Source organism: Talpa europaea (assembly GCF_964194135.1).
Source record: "Talpa europaea genome assembly, chromosome: 4".
Lineage (NCBI taxonomy): Eukaryota > Metazoa > Chordata > Mammalia > Eulipotyphla > Talpidae > Talpa > Talpa europaea.
The window spans coordinates 39,899,045-39,924,745 of NC_140070.1; the positions used below are offsets into that span (position 1 = coordinate 39,899,045).

General features: G+C 40.4%; 1 protein-coding gene across 4 annotated transcripts in view; it reads left to right on the forward strand.

Annotated features, from left to right (window-relative positions):
- Positions 1-1,424: 1,424 nt before the first annotated feature.
- GSR (glutathione-disulfide reductase) overlaps positions 1,425-25,701 on the forward strand; it is a gene marked incomplete at both ends in the record, with an annotated part of 35,896 nt that continues 11,619 nt past the window's right edge. For all 4 annotated transcript variants that reach the window (XM_084232468.1, XM_084232470.1, XM_084232469.1 and 1 more), the window contains 7 exons: positions 1,425-1,715; positions 14,153-14,179; positions 20,144-20,232; positions 21,800-21,869; positions 22,211-22,358; positions 23,840-23,894; positions 25,067-25,166. In XM_084232468.1, the coding sequence (XP_084088594.1) occupies positions 1,425-1,715; positions 14,153-14,179; positions 20,144-20,232; positions 21,800-21,869; positions 22,211-22,358; positions 23,840-23,894; positions 25,067-25,166 (780 nt within the window). The remainder of the gene's footprint in view (positions 1,716-14,152; positions 14,180-20,143; positions 20,233-21,799; positions 21,870-22,210; positions 22,359-23,839; positions 23,895-25,066; positions 25,167-25,701) is intronic.

Consider the following 25,701-nt stretch of genomic DNA (forward strand, 5'->3'; position numbering starts at 1 on the left):
CTGAGGGGAGCAGTGGGTGAGACAGGAGAGGTCTGCTGCGCCATGTGGGTCACCTCCCTGGCCAGGGATCTAACTCTTGCTGCAGTGGCTGTCGATTGCTTCATAGTACTGAGTCTTAAACCCCTTGCGCCACCAGGGAGGCCCCTTAGGTGACCTTTTTTTGCTTGAAGAAGTGAAAGACTTCATTCTGAAGTCTTCAGCTGCTTAGGATATGGCTACCTGTTCCCTTTCCCACCTTGGTCAGAAGCAAAAAGGAAAAATGCTTATATGAAAATAAATAATATTTTAATAGCAAGTAATACGTATCTTTGGTTTCAACATATTGCATAAGATTTTGTAATCAGGTGATAAAACGTTCTTCTCTCCCTTAAAACTAGTAGAGACACAGACTTTCACCTCCTTTCAATCTTTTTATGTTTATGGCATCCTTTTTCTCCTGTATTCCACGTTCAAGTCTTGTCATCCTTGACCCTTGTACCCTACCCAGCTTGTCAACATTACTTCCTTATTTCTCTCCCATCTGCTCCTCTTGTCCCTTCTAAATACTGCTATTCCTTTGTCTCTTATTCTGCCAGTTCCACCAACCCCACTATTTCATGTATTTCCAAGGAAAGACACGTCTGAGAAATACGAAGTGATTCTTTACCACATAAAGCCCAGCTACACGCAAGGCTTTCCAAGACTACCCACCTCAAGGCGTCTACGGCGCAGCCAACCTGTATTGCTCTACGTACTATTTCCAGTTCCCACCAGCTCATTTCCCCCCCTGTTATTCTCTTTGGCATGTTTATCTTCTTTTTGCTGGCCTCTCCATTTCTCAGGTGAAAAAACTGAGAATTTGACTATGACAGTGCCTGTGGTGGGATAGGAATCCAAGTTTCTCTGACCCAGGCTTTTACTCCTAAATACTTTAGAAGGCATCTCTTAAAACAAGGCTATTCTCTCACATCACCACACTGCAGTGATCAAATTCAGGAAATCACACCGATGTGGTGCCCGACCAGGAGTGACTGGATGAGACAAAAGAGGGTGTTTATCTTTCCCAGTTCCACTGGCCTTCGGAAAAAAAAAAAAACGTACAGCCGGCTGAAGCCACTGGGGTGCGGGGACCCGGGTGCTGGGGTGAATCCAGGCGGAGGAGTCCTCCCCAAAGCGCTCACTCAGCGCAGGGCCCGCTGCCTCGCTCACCGGGGCGGGGAGGCAGCCTCACCTCTCTGCGCGCGCCGGAGCGGGCGCCGCCCATCCCGGCTCCAGCAGCGCCCCGGCCGGAGAGCTCCCTCCCGGAGCCGGCGGCCCCCCGCCCCCGCGCTCCGGCCCGGTGCTTAGTCACCGTGAGGCTGCACTCGCCCGGGGCGCGCGCCCGCTCCTTCCCCGGGGACCCGCCCCGGGGCGCCTCCCCCCGCCCCCCGCGCACTTCCGCGTGCATGGCCCAGCTGGCCCGGGCCCTGAGCGCGAGCGCGGGGCCCTGCTGGCGGCGGGCCGCGAGCACCTTCGGCCGTTCCCCGCGAGCCCGGCCCGCCCGCGCCCTCCCCGGCGCCATGGAGTGCAGGCAGGAGCCTCAGCCGCGCTGCCCGCCGCCCGCCGCCGACGCCGTGGCCTCCTACGACTACCTGGTGATCGGGGGCGGCTCGGGCGGACTGGCCAGCGCGCGGCGGGCGGCCGAGTTGGGCGCCAGGGCCGCGGTGGTGGAGAGACACAAGCTCGGCGGCACTTGCGTGAGTAACCGGCTCCCCCGCCCCGCGCGCCGCGCGCCTCTCTGTAGCGCTGCGCCCCGGCGCCCCGCTTTCTCCTCGCCCTTCGCGCAGCGGCGAGTCGCCTCTTTCCTGCAGCCACTCGCCGCTCCAGGCCCCGCAAACGACTTCTTGCGCTGTGCTTTTCGCGTTCCCGCCCTCATTTGAGATCGAGGTCGGCAGCCTGCAGGTTAAGGTGACAGAAATGTAAAGGACTTCCTTGTAGCGCCCCCCACCCCTCACCCCCCAAACTAAATCTTCGTGTGTTCCAGCCCGGCTGGCTTTGACAGAAGTCGTTGGTAGACAAATGTGAACTGACTTAACTGCATCCTCACTCTTTGAGGTGGAAGAGTATTGGATTCCATGCTTGATTTCACCTGGTCCATGAAACCTAAAAATGCATGGTGAAAATTGCACCTGGTGTGTGTGTATGTGGCAGGGAGGGAAAAGAGGGGCTCGGGTAAATGTCCTGGAGGAATGCGGGTCCTGCTTTCCTCCTTTTCATTTCAAGGGCAGAATGATTTACAGTGGTGGTTCTCTTCTCTTGGTTGCACATTGAGGAGCTGAAAAAATTCTAGTGCCCTGGTGGAGCCTCAGCTATGGGGGGTGGGGGAGATGGTTTAGAGGCTCCACAGTGATTCTGAATTGCAGACAAGGTTGAGAAGCACGGACTATAGGTTGCCTTGATGTACGACTTACTATTAAGTGAATTCTCAGACCTTTTGCTTTTGTCTGTCTTGTTTTGGTTTGTCTGGCCTCCTCTGCCCCCCAAAAAGTCCTGTGATTGAGACACGTCGTCACATTAAAAAATAAATTTTGTTTCCGAGTTACTGGTGTGATCTTTCACAAGACTTGGGTGAGGTATTTATTGTTGATATTAAAATGCTGTATTAGACTAATTTGAGATTTGGGAATAAGTTTACTAAATTCCTTTGTAGGCTTTAAATTACACTAAATTGGGAACGCCTTTAGAACAGGGATGGGTTCCTGGATTTATGCACCTCTCATCACCTTCACAAAATACCTTGCTCAATAATCTTGGGTGAAATGAATGAAACTCAAAACTGACAGCTATGAAAGGGCTGACTCCATTGTCCAATGCTCAGTTTTCAAGTTCAGAATGTGATGGCAATGAGGAAATGAAACTCCTTGTTGATTATCAACCCTGCACCTTGACTGCTTAGTTAGAAAGATTCTATTGGAAGTCTGTCTCTGCAGAAACTAGATTGGACAGTTGGTGACTCTCCGGACAGTAGGTGAGAGCACTTGCTAAGTGCTCATCTTTGTACTTCTGTTTTTCTGTTTCCTCCTTCCCCATTTATGTCATAATTACCTTGTGGCATCTGTAGTCTTTGGCTGCATCAGTATTTTTTAATATATATTTTATTTTTATTATTTATTTTTTAAAGATTTATTTTTATTTATGCATACAAGAAGTGGGGTGTAGGCTAGAGATGCTGGCCGTGTGTGTGTGTGTGTGTGTGTGTGTGTGTGTGTGTGTGTGTGTGTGAGAGAGAGAGAGAGAGAGAGAGAGAGAGAGAGAGGACTCAACAGAGACAGAGTGGGGAGCAGAACAGGCAGATCTACTAAAATATACTGCTGAGGGGAGCAGCAGCAAGGCAGGAGAGGTCTGTCTTACCATGTGGGTTAGCTCCCTAGCTGGGCATCGAACTCATACTCATACTCGATCTCATACTCGAACTCATAGCAGTGGCTGGTTATAGCTTGATAGGGCTGACTTAAACCCCTGTGCCACCAGGGAAGCCCCTATATACATTTTAAAAGGACAGGTTTATTCAGAAAAAGGAGAAAGAAAGAGGCATCTACATAGTCACAGGTGGGCAACAGGGCTGTCTCTGCTTGCACCAGTATTAATCAAGAAGGGCCAGCCCTATCTTCAGGCTCCTGTTGGGACTGGGGATACATTAGATAAACGCCTTCTGAGAGGAAGTTGAAGGACAGCTCAGCACAGTCAGACACGGCTGTCTTGCAGCGTGCTTGACTTGCTTATCCATGCTACTGGAACAACTTTTATTTTTCTGTGAGCAATGATAAAATTGAGGAAATCAGCTACCTAACATTTTTATGACTTGGGTTCTCGTCACAGTGACTTTTGGAATTACAGGGAAGGGTGTAGGTATATGTTGAATATCATAAAAGTTACAACCGATTGATAAGACATGAATTTTGATTTGTTATCAGTACTATCCACAGTTGCAGTAATACATTTATATGCAGTAATTTTTGTACATGTTTTCATTTCTTGTATTCCTAGTGCTCAGTATTTGGATTGAGGCTGAGAGATAGGGTAGATACAAACACTTGTAAGATGAAGATCTTGTCACTCAATTGTAATAGAGAGCAAAATGTAGACTGTAGTCTGTATTAATTGCATCAGTTACTAGTTGAAAAAGAGAGTTGGAATTATCTCTGCATGGGCACCATGATATGGATTTTTATAGGAGATAGTATGTTTATGAACTTAAACAGAAGAATTATCAGTTTTTGACAGGGTAGGGTCAGGGGTAAAGGCATTGAAGTGGGGTATGTTGTATAATGGAATTTCACTGGAGCAGAGCATTTCTTATAGAAATGAGATGGGAAGCTGATGGATAGGTAGTTAAAAGAAAAGTGTAGCTTCTGAAAGCACAGTGAACTGTAGAAATATTTTGAGCAGAAGAGTAATGACACAATAAAAGTGAATTTGTGCCCGGGGTACTGTTGAGAGCTGCCCCTTGGGGAAGTCAGAAGTTTTGTTATTATTAACTCTCCAATTTTTTTTCTAAATAAATATATTAATTCTGAAGCTTCGTAAAATTTTTAAATTGCCATGAATGTTTAAATTAGAATCTTACTCTATCGGTGGTTATTTCCAGGTAGTAGGATTATGTTTTGTTTTTGTTTTATATTTGCTTGCTCATTATTTTACATGCCAGTTACATAGGTACTTTTTTAGATGCTGGAGCACAGCCGCAAACAAAGCAAATAAAATTCCTGTCCTCTGGAGCTTACATTTGTAGTTGTTATCTGTAGTTTCTAAATTTTCCATGTATCATTTTGTAACAAATAAAAATACAAGTTTTTAATTTTTTGCTTAAAACCTTCCTCCATACAAGTTTAGAGTCATGGAATGGTAGAGCTTGACCTGATTTTGGAAATCCATTAATCCATTGTGACTATTTTGTTTGTTTGTTTTTTAAGTGGGAATGTGAGCTTGTTGACTTTTTAAAGCAATGGCTTTTAAAAAGTTTATCATTTTTAAAAAAATGGTGTTTTAATAAAATGTAGGAAGTTTATACCTGACAGTAAAGGGTAGTCCTTTAAGTTGAATTCTATAAGGTTTTTGAAACACGTACTACGTGGGACCCCTTTATCATTTTAAGAAGTGGGTTTGGGAATCTTCACAGGAATTTGTGTTGTTTTAGTCCCGCACTCTCATTTACCAAGGAACAAATTGTTTGTCAGTTAAAATGTAACTGAAAATAAACTAAGTGTGGGGGGGAAAAACAAACCTGGGAATTGGCAGTACACCTATCAGAAACCATGGTTTTGGTGTAATTGTATGGAGTAATCTGTGAATATTTTTTTTAAGCATTGGCCTCAACTACGGGGCAGAAATCTTTTCCTTGCTTCTTAGCATCAGCCATCATTTACTTTAAAAACACTTGGTGATGGGTCTACTTTATGGGTCTTCACCCTGGAGCTTTTGATTTAGTAGGTCTGGGCTGAAGCCCCAGCAGATGTATTTTTAAACAGCTCTATTCTTATTCTTGTGTGCATGAACCAGATACAATGCCCATGGCTTTGTGGGAAGCAGGGGCTATGTGAAGACTTTCCTGGTTCAGGAGAGAGTAGGGGGGGCACCTTTACAATGGGAAATTTATATTCTGTTCTTAGGTACAATGGGGAAGACAGAGTTCCTCCTGTCTGCTGTTTCTTAATTACCTTCAGCTCAAAATAATCCTTATGCCAAAGGGATGGCACATCCTGACCCCCTTCGGTCCAAAGTAGAAGTAACAGGGACATAACTACTACTAAACTTGATAGTCTTTGGATCAGGGAAATAAATGTAGTTATTTGGTATCAGGTTCCATGTCAAAAATAGGAAACTGAAAGAAATCATTTATTTAAGATAAGGAATCTTATGTTTAAGGAATTTCTTAGAGGAGTAAAAAGTACATGAGATGATCTTTGATTTTGTTTTTGGAGTCTCAAAAAGCTAAATATAGCACTTCTCTTGATCAAAAGTAGATTAAGAAGAAATGCAAAGAATGCTCAAAGCCACATGTGAATTAGAGCTTTGTCTCTGCAGTTCAGGTCTGCCTACGCAGAGGTGGGAAGTGTCAGCTTGAGGAGAAGTTCTTTCTGATGTACTGCTCTCTTTGCCCCAGGGCCTGTGGGAGCACATGTTCCCATATTTTGCTGAGTGTACTGATTCTCTGATACAGAGTATCTACCTGCTTATCTCATAGTGTACAGTTCTGCCAATGAGGATGGGGCAGTAAGTATTGATCACCATTTTTTTTAAATTGAGGTATAATTGACAGTATAATATGGTATTGGTTTCAAGTGTACAGCATCATGATTCAATATTTATATTGTGAAATAATCTCAATAAATCTGGTAACATTTGTAATCAGATATAGCAGCAAGCTTTTTTTCCCTGTGATGAGAACTTTTAAGATCTATTTTTAAATATAGTCACCACACTGTACATTACATTCCCATGACTTAGTTATTTTATAATTGGAATTTTCTACTGAATAAAAACATTCTTGGTCGTCAATGTCTCCGTGAACTCTGCTGCACAGGTACAATTGGAGAAGCTGACACGGAGAGGTTAGGGTTTTGAAAGAACAATATGCTGCTCAGTAGACTGTTTATTTAAGCAGGAAACAATTACTTGGCTATAAGTAAATTGTAATCTAGCTTGGAGGTAATAGCATATTTTTGATATTATGATGTATATATTCCCATAAGGCTGAATATGCTTTTTTCTTTTATTTTGGTAAGGAGTGTATGAGAGAGTGTGTGAGTGTGTGTGAGAGAGAGAGAGAGAGGGAGTGTGTGTGTGTGTGTGTGTGTGTGTGTGTGTGTGTGTAGAAAAACTGGGGTATAGGCCAGAGGTGTGAAGGTGGGGTGGGGTGAGAGAACTCACCAGAGGCCGAATGGGGAGTAGAACAGGCATATTTACTGAAATACACTGCTAAGGGGAGTAGAGGGGAGACAGGAGAGGTCTTCTGTGCTATATGTGGGTTAGCTCCCTGATCAGATATGGAACTCAGGCTATTGTCCTGACAGTGCTGAGACTTAACCCCTAGGCCGCCAGGTAAGAATACTTAACATGAGTTCTAGGCTCAACACATTTTTAAGTATATAGTACACATTGTTGACTTCAAGTACAATGTTGTATAGCAGATCTCTAGAACTTAGTAATTCTGTCTAGATGAAATATTGTGCCTGTTGATTAATAACTCTCCATTTCCCCTGCCCTCCAGTCCCTGGCACCCACCATTCCATTCTGTGATTTTATGAATTTGACTACTTTAGATACCCCATCTAAGTGGAATCTGGCAGTATTTTTTTTTCTGTGAATGGTTTATTTCACGTACTTTGTCATAATGTCCCATTCTTGAACTTACGTTTTTCATTATACATTTACTTAAAGGAACTCTGAAGTTCCTTCAGTATTGATGGTTAACCTTCAAAAATAGAAAATATCTTATTTTGTTTCCTGCATTCAGAGTTTTCATAAAATGCAGCACATCTATATTCATAAGTGCCAAATAAGAGTGATCAGAAAGGGTAAGTATAGTTGAAATAGGCATATGCCATGGTTGCCATTGGTTTTCTTGTTGATTGATTTTTTTGTACCAATCTGAGTGATGAGGTTTGGGGAGTGGGGTTCTTGGGTCCCTCTGAGAGAGAATTTGGCAGAGTCTCCCATTCAGTGGCACATATCAAAATTATTAAGAAACGAAGATGCCTGTTCAGACACAGGGCAGTACTCTTAAAAGACAAGAGGTGTCTTTTGGAAGGGGCAAATTGATTAAGAGAAAAGAGATTTGCATTAACATATACGGGCAGTCTAAATGGGTTGCATTTTGTGTCTTTATATATTATTGTTCTTTGATGGAATTACTTTATGGAATTTACTGCTTTGAGGTCAGGTTGGGTAGATTTTCCCCTGATAAGCCTTTTTGCCCCCACCTCTGGTTTTTGACCTTGTAAAAATGTCCATTGTAAATTTTCTACTCTAAGCTTTTACCATTAGCATAATATTACTTTGCCATCAGCCTCAGAACCCACTAAGTCTGTAGCACCAGAAAGAGAAAAGTCTGCTTCTACATCCCTCAGAGCTTCTAATTTTCATAAGCCAAGATCTGAACAAGTAACAACAGAGAATCTTTTCTTGTAGAGTAGAATTGAAGAAATTTTGTGAACGTATTAATAACCTTTGGCTTTTGTAAGTATATTCTAGTCAGTTATTACTAATAACCACTTGCTCACTGAGTGTTGCAACATTAGAGATTAAATAGGATTAAATAGGGAACCTAAATCTTTTTCTTTTCAAGGTGGTAGATAGCTCAGTGCCCAGCCTGGGCAACAAGTTTTCTTTGTGGTCAGGTGAAGTAACCAACCACATTGGATAGAATTATCTCAATAATTGCATTGTCCAGATCATTGGCGGGGGGGGGAGGGGGGAGTGGCAGAAGTTAGGGGGCCTGAACCACTGCTTTAAGCATCAGATAGAAGAGAATTGACAGTTCAAAAGAGAGACGTTCAGCTTGTCTCAACTATTTCTGGGTCTCGCTGGATGCCCCGAGGTAACAGTTTTTTTAAATTTCACAATATCTGGGGCTGGGAGTCTTACATTAATCTAATGTTGTGTTTAACTAATTATTGAGTCTAAACAACCTTAGTTCCAACCTTTCTAGTTTGTTTTTTTTAATTGAGGCAACATTGGTTTGCAATACTATGTATCATTCAGTTCCAATCTTTTTTTTATGTTTATTCATTTTTTTTTAAGATTTATTTATACAAGCACTGGAGTGCAGTCAGAAGCGTGGGAGGGTGAGAGAATGCACCAGAGCCAGAGAAGAACAGGCAGACTGACAAAGTACGCTGCTGAGGGGAGCAGTGGGTGGCAGGAGAGGTCTGCGTGCCATGTGGGCCCCTCAACCGGTGGCCGGGGATTGAACCGGTGCTGCAGAGGCTGCAGGCAACTTCGCAGCCCAGCGCTCAACTGCTGTGCCACTGGGGAGACCCCAGTTCCAGCCTTTCTTAATACCTCTTGTATCAGCGTATTTTCTTGCTTTAAATTATGCTTTACACAGAATTATCTCTCCTGTGTCTTTTTGGGCTAAACCTTATCTGAAATTTGGTAAGGTAAAGGCAGGAATGCTGAATGTTTTGTTAGCACACAATAAGGGATCACCCATGTATCCCTAACTTTTAAGGGGTACACTCTGAAAGGGATTCAGCCATCTTTGCACACAAAGGCAAAAAAAAGCGTATCTTGGCATAAATTATTTTTAATAGAATTAGTGTGCATAGGGCAAGAGAGACATAGTCCACACATAACTGTAAGGAAGAAAGGACATAACTAGTAAAACTCAGAAAATTATCCATCCCCTCATGGGCAAATGCCCAGCCAAACAGGCTTGGCTCAGAGCCACTGAGGCCTAAAACCTTGTCACAAGCCTAAGACACCAGCTGGCAAGGAATCACAAGAAAAGAATTAGGCAGGTCCTAGAGAGAAGGGGCAGAGGAGAGAGAGAAAACGGGAAATATAAGATATAATCCAACATGAAGTCAAGACGAAAGCAGCCTTTCTCTTCCACATCTCCTCCAAGTCTCCAGCGTGCAGATGAACCCAGACAATCAATGTAGCATAAACCCACATGTGTTTAATTATCTGCCAAGCATGGCTACTTAACTCCACCCCTGGTTCCCACAGCTCCCCCATTCTAGATGTCAAGCTCATGGTATACCAGGAGTTGTATCCTTGACTCCTGAGATCTCTTCGGCATGGAGATGGGGGTGTAGTCTGTAAAATTGTCAGAGTGTGGAATTCATTTAGGATGTCATTGAAGGATTCAGAGCTTACTCCTTATTCCAACAGTTTAATATGTGCCAGCTTATGCTATTGTGATTTATAATAAGAAATATGTATTTGGCTTTCTTCCCCATTCCTGGCTCAGCGCTACTTAAACGTTTGGAATTTCCAAAGCGATAAAAGTATTAAAGGTATCTTAGTGTTTACAACAAACCCCTTTCAACCAGACTGGAGTTTATGTTACTGAGATTACTTTTCGGAAGAACCTAAAAATAGGGGCTGGTTACCAGGGAAACCCAACCTGAGATTAGAAAGGTTAGAGTATCACTCTCACAACTCTGATCTAGTAAGGGACTGGAAGTTGAGTCAATTGCCAACTGGGGGTCTCCCTGGTGGTGCAACGGATTAAGTCTCAGCACTATGAAGCTATCACAAGCTACAGCAGCACTATCCGCGGCCAGGGAGCTAACCCACATGGCCCAGTGGACCACTCCTGTCTCTCAGCAGTGTATTTCAGTCAGTCTACCTGTTCTGCGCCCCACTCTGTCTCTGGTGAATCCTCTTACCCATTCCTCTGCCACTCCCCCACCCCCACACACCTCTGGCTTACACCCCAGCTCTTGTATGCATTAAAAAAAATCGCCAACTGGTAATGATTTAATCACTTATGACTTTGTAATGAAGCCTTCGTAGAAACCCAAAAGGATGGGGTTCAGAGATCTAGGTTGGTGAACATTCTGGGAGAGTGGTGTGGGAGCTCTTCACCCTTCCCACTTAGATACTGTGTCCTGGGCTGTTCCATGTGGCTCTTCCAGACTAATATCCCATTATAATAAACTGGTAATCTAGTAGGCAAAATGTTTCTCAGTTCTGTAAGGTGATCTAACATGTTAATCATATCCAAGGTAAGGATCACTTGAACCTCTGTAACCAATAGGTCAAAACCACAGATATGGGATCTGATGTTGTTTCACTGAAGTATCAGCTTGGTAATGACTAATTATCCTTTTCTTCCCTTTCCAGTCAGAGAGGCAGCTGGTAATCTCATGTGTTGTACTGGAGTGTAAGTAACTAGGTTTCTAAAACTAGCTGAGGCCTCCTTCCTTAGAATTGACTCTTGTCATCCATGTCCATAACTGTTAAATATGTGAGGCTGAGAAATAGCATATCCTCTGCTTCGCTTTTTCAGACACAAGGACAGTCTAGGTAGAAGGTCATAAATTATTCTAATTGCTAATATAAAGCACTTTCTGGATGGGAAATACTTGTAATTATACTTGTAATGTTACTATAAGTGTTAATTCCTTTATTTTATTAGGCTTGAATTCCACACTCAGCATTCTGAGTCCTGCTTCTGTTGCCTTATGAATCCATACTGTAGCATAATCGTATAAAAAATCCAAGTCCACAACTAGACAGTGTGACTCATCTCTTTCTGGAAAAAAAATCCCAAATGACTGATAACCTGAGCCTGTGTAGAAACGTATTCCACTGCTTTGTATTTCCTATGTGCCAAATAGTGGGATTATAATGGCATTGCCCCAGGTATGTTATTAGCAATTAGAATTTGAAACTACTAGAAGAATAGAAGGATATAGTACAATAGATGAATAAGATTCCCTCATTCAAACAACCTCAGTCTAATGAAATTTGGGCAGTGTACTGCAAGCTCTCAGTTAACTTTTTTTTTGGAATGCAAATGTCTGACTCAAACTTGCTAAGGCATCCATCTACAAGGGGCATCCACTTCAAAGAGGCCTTGGCTCAAATACATGACCAGCCATATGACTAGATTTATGAATATATAGAGATGCATTGAAACATGGAATACATGTGGTTCTGCAAATTTCTTTTTATCCCTTAATATTGTATGTTTTAGAACGGCTCATAACAGTACATAGAAATCTGTTTTATTCTTTAAAATGGCTGCAGAGTATTATATAGTTTAAATGTATAGTAATCTCTCTACAATGATACTCCCTATTGACTCATTTCCAGTCATTCGCTGTGACAATGCTGCAAGGAGTAGCCTTCCTTAGACATGAATCTTTGGGCATCTGAGCATAATAGCATAACATATCCTATTATAGGATATATTCCTAATTGTAGAATTGCTGGACTAAATCGTGTGTGCTTTCTAACACTGGCATACTTGATCCTTTCTACTGGATCATGAATGAAATGAAATTAATGAGTTGAAAATACATAATTTTTATTATCTATCATCTGTAATTTTTTCAAGACTTTTTAAAATTTATTTTTGTATAGAATAACTGGGGTGTAGGCCAGAGGTGGGGGGTGGTGAGAGGATTCACCAGACAGTGGGGAGCAGAAGAGGCAGATCTTCTTAAATACACTGCTAAGGGGAGCTGCAGGTGAGACAGGAGAGGTCTGCTGTGCCATATGTGGGTTAGCTCCCTGCTTGGGGATTGAACTCAGGCCAGAGTGTTGATAGCACTGAGACTTAACCCCTAGGCTGCCAGGAAGGCCCTCGCCTTTAATTTTGAAAAATTTTTTTACATATAGGGCCTCCCCAGTGGCACAGTGGGTTGAGCGCAGCACTGTGAAGCTGTCCGCAGCCTCTGCAGCACGGGTTTGATTCCTGGCCAGCCAGGGGATTCCCACATAGTGTGGCAGACCTTTCCTGTTGCGCCCGCTGTTCCCCTCAGCAGTGTATTTCGGTCATCTCCCTGTTCTGCTCCCCACTCTGTCTCAGGTGAATCCTCTCACCCTCCTGTGCCCAGCTCTTATATAAAAAATAAATAAATCATTAAAGAAAAAAGAACATTTTTTACATATATATGTTATATCATTCTTTTTGTAGCATGCATGCTTTCTCCTCTCAGGTATAGTCCCCAGAAAATTCCCGCCACCAGTTTATCCATGCATCATCACCATAGTCCCTTGTGTTCCTCCCTCCCCTGTTTTGATCCCTCTCCGTCCTCCTCCTCTGCAGAGGGTCTCTGATTAATAGTTGCCTGTCTTCACCTTTAATTTTCTAATGCAGTTTTCTATGGAGTGTTTATGGTTTTCACTGTTGCATAAATATTTTTTTACATAATAGCTAATAGTAGGGAAAATTATTTTACCAAGTAAGTGTTTAGACATGATATGATCTCTTTCTGCATTTAGCTTTTCTATATTTTAGGTTACTTTTTGAGACTAACTGCTTCAAAGTAGTCATAAATCATAGTTATTTTATGAGATCTAGCATTTCCTCAAGTTTTCTTGCTATCGTTGACAAGCATCCTAAGTTCTATGCTATGTACCTTGTATTTGTGGACTTTCGATAAATATTCACCAGTACGTAAACATTCATTTAGCAACCAACTAGACTATAAGATGTACAGGTGATTTTTGCTTTTTAAGTCTTACAACAATGTTGTAGTGAACAAGACACATCATCAACACTTCCCAGTAAGTATTTATAAGGTTTAAGTACATCTGAAATACACATTACATGTCCAGTCTCTAGCACTAAAGGGCCTGTAGTTAGTTAGCTTTTCAATCTAGTTTTCCTTCTGTAACCACTTTCTCTGCTAGGTTACACCCAGTGGTTACCATTTGATCAAGTGGGAATCTTCACCTAAAGCAATTGTCATCAGTTTTACTCTTAACCTAGCAGCTCCCCCACCCCACAAGGTAGAAATTTTAGGACCAGATCAAAAGGAAATAAATGAAAACTTGTATGTAAACATATGCATTATAGCTTGCCTACAGGGATCCTTGGTAGACTAATTTCTTTAGTCTAGCAGGTATGAATATTATTTTTCCTAAGCAGTTGGTTAGTTTTGATGTGAAGTGTTAAAATTATTTCTCTTTTCCTTTATATATTGGCTGTTAGAAGACTGAGTCAAATTTGTGACTTCTCTGTAGCAATTATATAGGACTGCATAGCATGGATGAACCTTACTGCCTGCCTCATTGTTGTCCTGAAGAATCACATAGATTTTGCACTAGGGTGTTTTACCCAGCACATGCCATAGTGGGTTTCCAGGACAGATGCTCAGATGGTCCAGTTGCCCTTATTCAGCTGGTGGGTTTTGATCTCTGTGCTGCTGTCCTCTTCGGCTTCTTCCCTAGCTGCTGTGTGTGTGTAGGCTTCTGCTACTTCCTGACTGTAACATCCCTGTGGTGCTTCTCTTGACACACTGTTGATGACTAAAATTATTTGCCTCATCACATAAAAAAAATTTAGATCTTTCCTAACATTGTAATAGAAAAAAGGAGGTAACTACAGATGGTAACTTAGAACTCAAGGACATATGGGTTGATGCTTGTACTTCATTTCTTATATGTTTGTAAGTTTGATGGTTTGAGTTTAATAATCTTAAAACATGTCCTTTTCTATTTTTTTCCCCAGGTGAATGTTGGATGTGTACCCAAAAAGGTAGAATTTTTATTTCTTACTCCTTTTACATTCCTTTTACATCTGGTAAATCATGGTCAAAATAATGCTGTTTCCAAGTGTATCCTTTAAAAACCCTTTTCGAAAAATTACAAAAGTAAAAGTGATTTACACAATAGGATATTTAATTTTAATAACACTACGCAGCCTGAAGCTGGGCAGTTTCTGAGACTGACTTAGCACTCAAGGATATTAGAAAGCACCCTTACTTCTCTCCATCTCTCCATTCTGATCTACCACATATATGATATTAGCAGTAACCCCACCACCGCCACCCCAGTGGTTCCAGGAGACCACTGGGTCTCACCCAGCAACCTCTATAGGTTGCTTTAGATTCTGGTCAGGACTGAATTATTCCTGCAGGAGAGACTTGAGGAAGGGAAGGATTGCTAGAGAGATAACCACAGAAACACTAACTCCTGGACACTAACTACATCCTGTATCCAGAAGAAATTCATCCTGGCCATTCACCGTGTGCTATATTCTCATCCGTGACAAAGCTCCTATAGATGCATAGTGGGTAGTTATTCAGGAATGGAACACAGTATCTGGTCTCAAATTTCTGATGGGCTGAAAGGAACAAAATATCTAGTAATGGCATAGATAGCTTTCTATATGGGATGACTCTTCCTCAGTAGGGAACTCTAGCCAGGAAATAAGAAAGTTTTCAAGCAACTCTCAGCGGAAATGCTGGTATGAAAGAGACCAGGTGGATAGTGTTTGCAGATGGAAGCATCTCCCACAGACAGCTCTGCTTAACTGCCTACAATGCTGCTCTGATGTGTCTCTGAATCAGTTTTTCCCGGGGAGACTAGAATTGTTTTTCTCCCAGAAAGATTTTTTTTAAGATTTATTTATTTATTTATACAAGAACCGCAGCCCAGCGCTCAACTGCTGCGCCACCAGGGAGGCCCTAGAAAGATGTTTTATGGGTTTTTTTGTTTGTTTGTTTTATTTTGTGGTAGTTTTTGTTTTAAAACAAAGAAAGCTATGTTGATTCATGTTAAAATGAATGAATGATTGATGTTAAAATCTATGAATGATTCATGTTAAAATCTCATGTCTTATGACTGGGTATCTAGTGGTCACTCTAAGACTGAGTTTCTCAAGTTGCTTGAATGACATTTGTGATTATAGTTTTGGGTAACTTTGTGGTAAGCAGTCTTGATAGAACTATGTACTTAGGTCCTAGTCCCCATCTTTGCTGTTCAGTATTTCAAGTTTTTGGTACCCTCAGGAGAGATCAGACAGACTAGTGAATTGATTACCCAACTACAAAGAAATTGTTTTATAAAACAATACATTGATTGATTAGAGTGAGTGAGATTATATCTGGACCAATTAGGAATGGTTATTTGTACAGAGTAGCTTTTTCACAATAGGGAAACCCAGATGGTAAATCAAATTATGAATAGAATCTTAACTATTTCCATTCACTCCTTTAGCAGCAAAGATTCTCTCTGCCACTATAGTGGTTTTGGTTTCAATATCTGCCACAATGAATGAACTTAAATTCACCTTTTTTTTTGTTTGTTTGTTTATAAAGATTTTGTTTATTTTTGCATAGAAGAATGGGGATGCAGGCCAGAGGTGCAGGGGGTGAGAGGATTCACCAGACACCGAGTGGGGAGCAGAATAGGCAGATTGACTGGAAAATACTGCTGAGGGAAGCCGCAGGCGAAACAGGAGAGGTCTGCTGCACCATGTGGGTGGCTCCCTGGCTGGGATTGAACTCAGGCTCTGGTGGTGGGCATTCACGGTGGTAGCACTGAGACTTAATCCTTAGGCCACCAGGGAGGCCCTTAAATTTCACCTTTGACAAAGTGAAAGAGATGGCAACTCTTATTTCTGAAACTGCAGCTTGTTTATACTTGCAAGTAATTTTATTCCTCATTTGAATGTACTTTCAAATTATGTTATAATCCAAAAATACAACTCTTTGTTACTGAGATTGCATTTTAAATTGGCAGCTTATTTTTTGGCGTGTAAGCAAATATTCTACTCTCACCAGAGACACACCTTGAATTTAATTCCCTAAAGGTTTTCTGTAATCTGTTCTCTAGTCTAGGTAATTTGTTTATTTTAGGAAATTTTTCTGGGATGGTTTTCTTCAGTTGTTTTCTTTCCTTTTACTCCTGGAATTTGGAATCTGTTCTACTTGGAAGCATGCAGTTGTAGATATATGAATTATATAAATAGTTCTAAGGTGCTTTCCATAGTTTAATCCAGTTATAATAGTAAATATGGCCTTGATTGGTGCACCATCTTTATTTTAAAATACCTTCTGGTTAATAGTGCATAGTAGCATGATTTTGTAATATTTTGTTCCCATATATTGTGTTTTACTTAGTCCTTTCATTCTTACCAATTATGCTGGACAATTACCTTGTATTTTTGTAGAACTCTACTGATTTCACAGTGCTTTTGCATTCTTGAAGATCAGTTAATAATTCCTCTTACTTTGTAGAAGAATAGACCTAAGCCTAGAAACTTCTCCCCACACCCGCCTCCCAAAAGTGTAGAGTGAAGCAACAGTAGAGAAGGAACTAGACATGATTAGGTGTAAACCTAAAAGCCCAAAGCAGTTCATATCGAGACACCCTCTAAAGAGGGTGTTAAACTGATGCAAAAATCCTCAATAAAATTTTAGCTATCAGAATCCAACAATGTATCCATAAGATAATTCACCACGACCAAGTAGGATTCATTCCAGGGATACAAGGATGGTTTAACATCCGAAAATCAATCAACGTTATCCAACACATCAACAAAAAGAAATATAAAAACCATATGATAATATCAATAGATGCTGAGAAAGCTTTCGACAAAGTGCAACACCCATTCATGATAAAAGCCCTTGAAATTCTTGGGATACAAGGAACATACCTCAACATCATAAAGGCCATCGATGACAAGCCAACAGCCAGTATCATTCTCAATGGTGAAAAGCTGAAAGCAATTCCATTAAGATCTGGAACAAGACAAGGATGTCCACTCTCACCACTGCTTTTCAATATAATACTGGAAGTCCTAGCCAGAGCAATAAGACAAGAGAAAGACATCCAAGGAATCCAAATAGGAAAAGAAGAAGTCAAGCTATCACTATTTGCAGATGATATGATAATATACATAGAGAACCCCAAAAACTCCACAGAAAAACTAATTCAACTCATCAATCAGTTCAGTAAAGTGGCAGGATACAAAATCAACACGCAAAAGTCAGTAGCCTTCCTATACACAAACAATAAATCTGAAGAAGAAGAAATCAAAAAAACCATCCCTTTTGTTATTGAAACAAAAAAATCAAATATTTGGGAATAAATCTAACAAAAGAGGTAAAGGACCTATACAAAGAAAACTATAAAACACTGTTAAAAGAAATAGAAGAAGACACAAAGAAATGGAGAGACATCCCCTGATCATGGATTGGAAGAATAAACATTATTAAAATGGCCATCCTTCCAAAAGCAATATACAGATTCAATGCTATTCCAATCAAAATTTCAATGTCATTCTTCAAAGAAATAGAACAATTATTGATGAAATTCATATGGAATCACAAAAAACCCCGAATAGCCAAAGCTCTCCTGAAAAAAAAAGAAGGGAATGGAGGCATCACACTCCCAGACTTCAAACTATACTACAAAGCCATAATCATCAAAACTGCATGGTATTGGAACAAGAACAGACATACAGACCAATGGAATCGAATAGAAAATCCAGAAATAAACCCACAGATTTATGGTCAACTAATCTTTGACAAAGGAGCAAAGACTATGCATTGGAGCAAAGAAAGTTTGTTCAATAAATGGTGCTGGGAAAACTGGGTCGCTACATGCAAAAGAATGAAGCTTGACCACTACCTCACACCATACACAAAAATCAACTCAAAATGGATTAAAGAACTAGACATAAGACCTGAAACCATAAAATATATAGAAGGAAATATAGGCGAAACACTACGTGATTTGCACATCAAAGACATCTTTACAGACACATCACCCAAAGCAGTGATAGTGAAGGCAAAGATCAACAGCTGGGACAACTTCAAATTAAAGAGCTTCTGCACAGCAAAAGAGACAATAACAAAAACAAAGAGAAACCCCACCAACTGGGAGAACATTTTTGCACCCAACACTAATGATAAAGGACTGATCACAAAAATCTGCGAAGAGCTGATGAGACTCAACAACAACAAAGAAAATAATCCAGTCAAAAAATGGGCAGAAGAGCTAAAAAGAAACTTCTCTGAAGAGGAAATGCAAATGGCCAACAGGCATATGAAAAAATGTTCAACATCACTTGTAATCAGGGAAATGCAAATCAAAACTACCATGAGATACCATCTCACACCAGTGAGAATGGCACATATTAAAAAAACTAGCAACAACAAATGTTGGCGAGGGTGTGGAGAAAAAGGAACTCTTCTGCACTGTTGGTGGGAGTGCAAACTGGTCCAACCACTGTGGAGAGCTGTGTGGAGATTTCTGGACCTACTAAACATAGAGCTTCCATATGATCCAGCAATTCCACTCCTAGGTATTTACCCAAAGGTCACAGAAACATCCATTCCAAAGAACACCTGCACCCCTATGTTTATAACAGCACTGTTTACAATAGCTAAGCTTTGGAAACAACCCAAATGCCCAAAAATAGATGACTGGATCAAGAAGATGTGGTACATATATACCATGGAATATTACTCAGCATTCAAAAAAGATAAACACATGCAATTTGCAGCAACATGGATGGCGCTGGAAGGGATCATGCTCAGCGAAATAAGCCAGAAAGAAAAAGAAAAATACCGGATGGTCTCGCTCATAGCAGGAATCTAGAAAACTTAAATAAGGGACCAGGAATGAATAGTTATGAATAACTATAAGAAAGTGAAAATCAAAATCAACAAAAAACTATGAACCAGAGACACTTTTAGGGGGGCGGGGGCGGGAGGGGAGGGATTGGGATCAGAATGGGGGGGGCTGCAATTGTATGGGGAATATAAAAATAAAATTTATTATTTAAAAAAAAATAAAGAGGGTGTTAATTACTATAATGATATAAATTGGAAATAAATATGGGATATCTCATGATGATATGAGACATACTGAAGTTTCCTAAAATAACTATGTCATATTTACAAATTTTTCATATGCGTTGATAAAACAAAGAGTCTAGCAGATAAAATGTTTTATTCTATGTTTTATGAATTTCACCTCAATTAAAAAAAAACAAACTAGCAGAGTTGTTAATTTATTCATCTTTAGGCAAAAGGGCAGAAATATACAAAGAAGGCATCTGAGGCTTCTCAAAAAGGAATCTTGAGCTTATCTGGCAAAGAAGATGGTAGTTTGTCATCTAGAGTTCTGAGTACTGATGTGAGTTCAGTAATGATGATCAGTTGGTATAAAAGGTCTTCACAGATTATATGCTACATTTCCCAAAACATGCATCAAACTTCTGACTTCCAGATGTCTAATTACATACATCCTTACAAGGACATGTTTGTAGGTACTGCACACATAATGGGAATTCATTTAATAATTTCCTTTTGAGCCACTTTGTTGTGAAATACAGATGAAATTCAGTTTCCAAGAAGTAATCACAAAAGCAGTGCTTAAAAAAATCTAGGACTTTCAAAAAGAGAACGTAAGCAACAATAAATGTAATTAAAATAATAATTTTAATGGAAGGACTTTGAGGCTTGTAACATCCTCCTTTTATAGACTTTAACAGTGGAAGTAATTTCCCCCAACTTTGGGAAATCTCACTATAAAATCTATCTGGCCATGTTATTGAACTTTCTCTTTTAAAATGTTTAGTTTTGTTTTGAATTTAAGGCTAAGAATTTTTACCTGCAATTATATAGTACCCTTTCGTGCATGATTTCTGTTTTCCCCCAGGGCACATTGCTACTGTTGTTCACATTTATTTATTTGTCTTTTACAGGTGATGTGGAACGCAGCTGTCCATTCTGAATTCATGCATGATCATGTTGACTATGGCTTCCAAAGTTGTGAGAGTAAATTCAATTGGCGGTAAGTGTGTTAGTGCCCAGTATGTTAAAAATACTTTGTAAATATTTGTAAGAAATATTTACAAATAGAAATATTTTTCTCTCATAATTAAACTGAACCATAAGCTTTTCTGAGAGTGCTGTTATTGTACAATATATATAATATAAACTTGTGTAAGTTATGTATGTGCTTATGGTCTTCGTTGTAGTGATGGTTCCACAGGTGAAAACTTATCTCCAAACTCACTTGGTTGTTTACATTAAATATTGCAGCGTTTTGTCTGTCAATCATACTTCAGTAATGTGGTTTATGACAATATACATACACCCCATAAAAATTTCCATTGTAGCCATTTTCTATATCTAATTCAGTGTTATTATTAAATATATGATATTTAATAAGGGTGCACACACGCTTGGCATTTTGCCACCATTACTACTATCCATTTCAAGAACTTTTCCACCATCCCAAACAGAACCTATGTGCCCATTAAATAATAATTCCTCATCTCCCCTCCCTTCAACCTCTGGTGCTTCCATCCTATTTCCTTTATGGATTTGTTTTCATGGATTTGTTTTATGGATTTGTCTTTATGGATTTGTTTTTCCTAGGGTTCTTCATACAATGCTTGTCCTTTTATGCCTGTTTTAGTTTATTTAGCATGATGTTTTCATAGCTGATCCATGTGTGGCATGGATCCACATTTCGTTTATTTTTAAAGTTGAGTAATATTCCATTGTATTTATATACCATGTTTTTTCCAACCATTCTTCAATGGACTTTTGGATTGTTTCCATCTTTTGTTAATTGCACATAATACCACAATGAACATTGGTCTCCAAGTCCCTGCTTTCAATTCTTTTGGGTTTAAGAGAATTTGTGTCAAGAGTGGAATTGCTGGGTCATAGGGCAGTTTAATGTTTAGATTTTTTTTTAAGATTTATTTATTTATGCATACAAGAACTGGGGTACCAGCCAGAGGTGTGGGGTGGGGGGGGGTTTGAGAGGATTCACCAGAGACAGAGTGAGGAACAGAACAGGCAGACTGACTGAAATACACTGCTGAGGGTAGCAGCGAGCGAGGCAGGAGAGGTCTGCTGTGCCATATTGCCCGGGGATCGAACTCGTGCTGCAATGGCTGCGGATAGCTTCATAGTGCTGAGACTCAACCTCTTGCACCACCGGGGGGGCCCCTAATGTTTAGCTTTTTAAGGAACTGCCATAAACTTCTTGAAGTTTAAAGAATTTTAGCAAATCCATTTATTCAGAAAATATTATCGAGTGATGACCACATAGTAGGCACTGTGCCAAAACAGTTCTCCTTATCTTCTGTGCAGACAAAAATTTACATGTCATGGAAGCCCACTGAGCAGTTCTCCATGGGATAGAATAGGGGTTCTATAGATGTGGGAAGGCAAATGGACATGGGAAGGGGCACCTGTCTTCAAAGACATTCACTCACTGGGGTTCTTGCTGACAGTCTGGTGTTCTCTACCCAGCGGTGTTCAGGGTCAGAGCACCCTGAACTCGTTACTCAACTGAAAGAGGCAAATCTTGTTTCTCAGGACTGACTCAGGTTTCATTGCAGCATTATAAAGGAAAAGCGGGATGCCTATGTAAGCCGCCTGAACACCATCTATCAAAATAATCTAACTAAGGTGAGTGTGCTGAGTTTTGGACTTTGAGAAGGAGTTGTTCTTGCTGGAATATGCTTCCACATCTGGCTAGACTAGAATGTAGCCTATGAATGTAGCTCTTGTTTCTTTTATTTCTTTTACTATTAGTGATTTTGAGATTACCTATCAGCAGAAAGTCTTACCTAAGTATTAATTGTCAAAGTTCTGCAAAAACTCAAACATCAGAGTATTTGGCATTAGCAAACAAAAAGAATCCTCAGCACAGAAATGGAAAGATCTAAAAAGTTGCAGTAGATAGTTTTTTCTTTTTCTTTTTTTTTTTAACTCTTAAAAACAGGCTAATGTTATGACTCCTTCTTCAGTCCCACATAGATATCATCCATGGCCATGCAGCTTTCACATGTGATCCCAAACCCACAGTAGAGGTCAACGGGAAAAAATACACTGCTCCGCACATCCTGATTGCCACAGGTGGTATGCCCTCCTATCCTCAGGAGAGCCAGATCCCTGGTGAGTTTTCCAAAGGTTTAGCCTAATTAATAACAGTCAGAGGAGTTTACCATTGTTTTCTTATATTTTTTTAAGATTTATTAATTTATGTATACAAGAACTGGGATGTAAGCCAGAGGTGTGGGGGGTGAGAGGATTTACCAAAGAGACTGGATCCACTGAAATACACTGCTGAGGGGAGCAGCAGGTGAGGCAGGAGAGGTCTGCTGTGTCATGTGGGTTAGCTCCCTGGCCCGCCAGCTACACTCATGCTGTAGTGACTGGCACTAGCTTGATAGTACTGTCTTTAACCCCTATGCCACCAAGGAGGCCCCTACCATTGTTTTCTACTTTACAAACCATGCCAAGGGATCTGTCTATACCAGTTCATTCTTTTGGACAAGGCAATGAGAGAAGAGCTCAGCAGAACCTAAATGTAATTGGCTTAAGTAGAGCCTAGTAAAAGGGCAAAGACAGACATTTCATCTAGCTGTGCCTGACATTTCATCTCAGGCATACATAGGTAACAGGAAGAATAATACACAAGAGCCTCAACCTTTACTTCTCAGCATGATAGAGATTCTCTCTCGCATGTTTGTCAAATGGGTTGTTACGGGCCTCCCTGGAGGCATAAGGGGTTGAGACGCAATCTATGAAGCTATCTGCAGCCATTGCAACATAAGTTCGATCCCCAGCCAGGGAGATACCCACAAGGCGCAGCAGACCTCTCCTCACTTGCCCGCTACTCCCCTCAGCAGTGTATTTCAGTCAGTCTGCCTGTTCTGTTCTCCACTCTGTCTCTGGTGAATCCTCTCACCCCCCCCCCCCCACACACACACTTCTGGCCTGTACCCCAGTTCTTATATGCATAAATAAATAAATCTTTTTTAAAAATGGGTTGTTACAAGACATGTGATATCTTTATTGTTTTGGGGATAGTGAAAGAAGGAATCACAATTGACAACTCAAGGCTTGGGATTCTTGGTGGAAGGTGGGCCTTTTAAGGGAAGTGGTAAATTTGAGAGAGGGATATGGTTTGGGAGATAAAAGATAATTCTATTCTAAATATGTTGAGTTTGATACTGAGTAGAATTACATAGTGGGATAGTTAGAAATATGCACCTGGAACATGAGGAGAAGGTCAAAGCCTGAACTACAAGTTGAGGAAGTTGATCAAAATTTTTTAACCAAAAAGCAGAGGCAAGGGCCAAGTTTTGATCTAAAGGTAGGAAAGTGACAGAAAGCCAGCCAGGAGACAATTCAGTGAGAGCTGAGAAGATCTTAGATCCTCAGAGAAGTTTCATTGCTCCAATTTCTAGAGAGAAAATTAAAATGTTGACTCAGGGAAGATCTGGTTGGCATCTTCCCAAGTGGAGACTTCAACAAAATTTGTCAAAACAGAGAGTGTGATGACAAAGTATTTGGTTCTTGCATTAAATGTTGTGATTATTTTACAAGAGAAAGCTCGGTCTGTGTGATCTACATTGCATTTTCCTACATAGGTGCTAGCCTGGGAATAACCAGCGATGGATTTTTTCAACTGGAAGAATTGCCTAGGTAAGCTGATTTCCTTCGTGCCCTCAGTGTTCCACCTTCCTCAGTGTCTGCTGCTAACATTTCTTCTTCCTCCCCTTCCCAGTCATTAGAAGTGGATATTTCCTGAATTCTGTTCTATTTTTAGGACCTTGGGTATCTCATCCACTAACACCTCTAAGTAAAGGATTCAAGTCTTTTGTGCCTTTGCAGAAATCTTCTTTTTTATTTTTTTTAAAGATTTATTTTTTATTTGTTTATACATACAAGAGCTGGAGTGTAGGCCAGAATTGTGGGGGGTGAGAGGATTCACCAGAGATAGAGTGGGGAGCAGAACAGGTGGATTGACTGAAATACACTGTTGCAGGGAGCAGTGGAGCGAGACAGAGAGGTCTGCAGCACCATGTGGGTCAGCTCCCTGGCTGGGGATCAAGCTCGTGCTGCAGTGGCTGTGGATAGCATCATAGTGCTGATACTTAGCTCCTCGCACCACCAGGGAGACCCTGCAGAAATTTTAGAACCAGAATCAAATACAGAGTGGTTTTGAAGAATTAACAGTAAAGTCCAAAAACTGTCCTTTTTCTTGAACCTGGGACAGCATCAATTAATACTGTGTCTGAAGTAATTGATTCTGGTTTTCAAAGCAATTCATGCAGAGGCATCTTGATAAATGAAGGCTCTTCAGACTCACACAAATAGAGTTTTTCTCATTGTCCTTTCTGTGTGTTTGCTCAAACAGCCTTAGTAAAATTCTTTCATAGATTTATATGTGGAAAGAGAAAAAAGATAATGAGAAAGATTATTTTTGTAATTCGAGGGAGCTGCCTACTGCATGCTTTTTAGGTTAAAGGGATTTTCTTTTCACTCATGATAAAAGATGATACCTCTGAATTGGAGGAGGGACACTGTTAGCCTTTGTTGCTTGGTGAGTAATACTCACTCTGGAGCCATTATTGCTCTGGAGCCATTATTGCTCAACTCTACTGCTCACTTGGCAGATATTGTTAATGCAATTTGAGGTCTTAATCCTGTGCTTTCCGAAAGACCTTCATGAAGGGTGACTCATAATCCATGCTCATACCTTTACCTTAAATCACTGGGAGCCACAGGTTTAAAAAAAACTCTCCTGTAAATAAAAAATTTTCTCAAATAGGTTTACTGAATTTAAAAATACTTACCCTGTGCTCTCATTTTAGGCGCGCTGTCATTGTTGGTGCAGGTTACATTGCTGTGGAGATAGCTGGGATCCTTTCAGCCCTGGGTTCTAAGACATCACTAATGATACGGTATGATAAGGTAAAGTCTGTCTTTTCCCCTCCCTTTTCCCTGATGTTAATTTTTTCAAGAACCTACAGCAAGAATTTTATTTTGTCTTTAAATGCTAGAGTGTAAAGCATGTGGAAGTCAGCCGTTTTGGTCCATGTGGGGCTTTATCCCAGCTATTTGAATTAGGCGTTATGTGCTTCCCAGATATCAGCTGCTATTGATTTTTGATACTAATGATTTTGGTGTCATCATACTAGTTGGTAGTTTCATCATAAGGTGGTAGCTAATATCAAATACCTTAATAAGGAGACACAGAGGTTTAAATATAAATACTAAATTGAACAGGCTATCTGGTTAATCTCTTATTCTGAAAATCAGTTTCATATGATCATATAGTGCTGGATTGTTAATATTTAATCAACACATTTGCTAAATTCTCTGCATGAAAAGGAAACTTATTAAAAATATTTGCCGACCAATATTATGACAGCATTATTCACAATGTCAAGAAATGGAAGCAACCCCAATGTCCATTGATAGATGAATGGATAAGCAAAATGTGGTA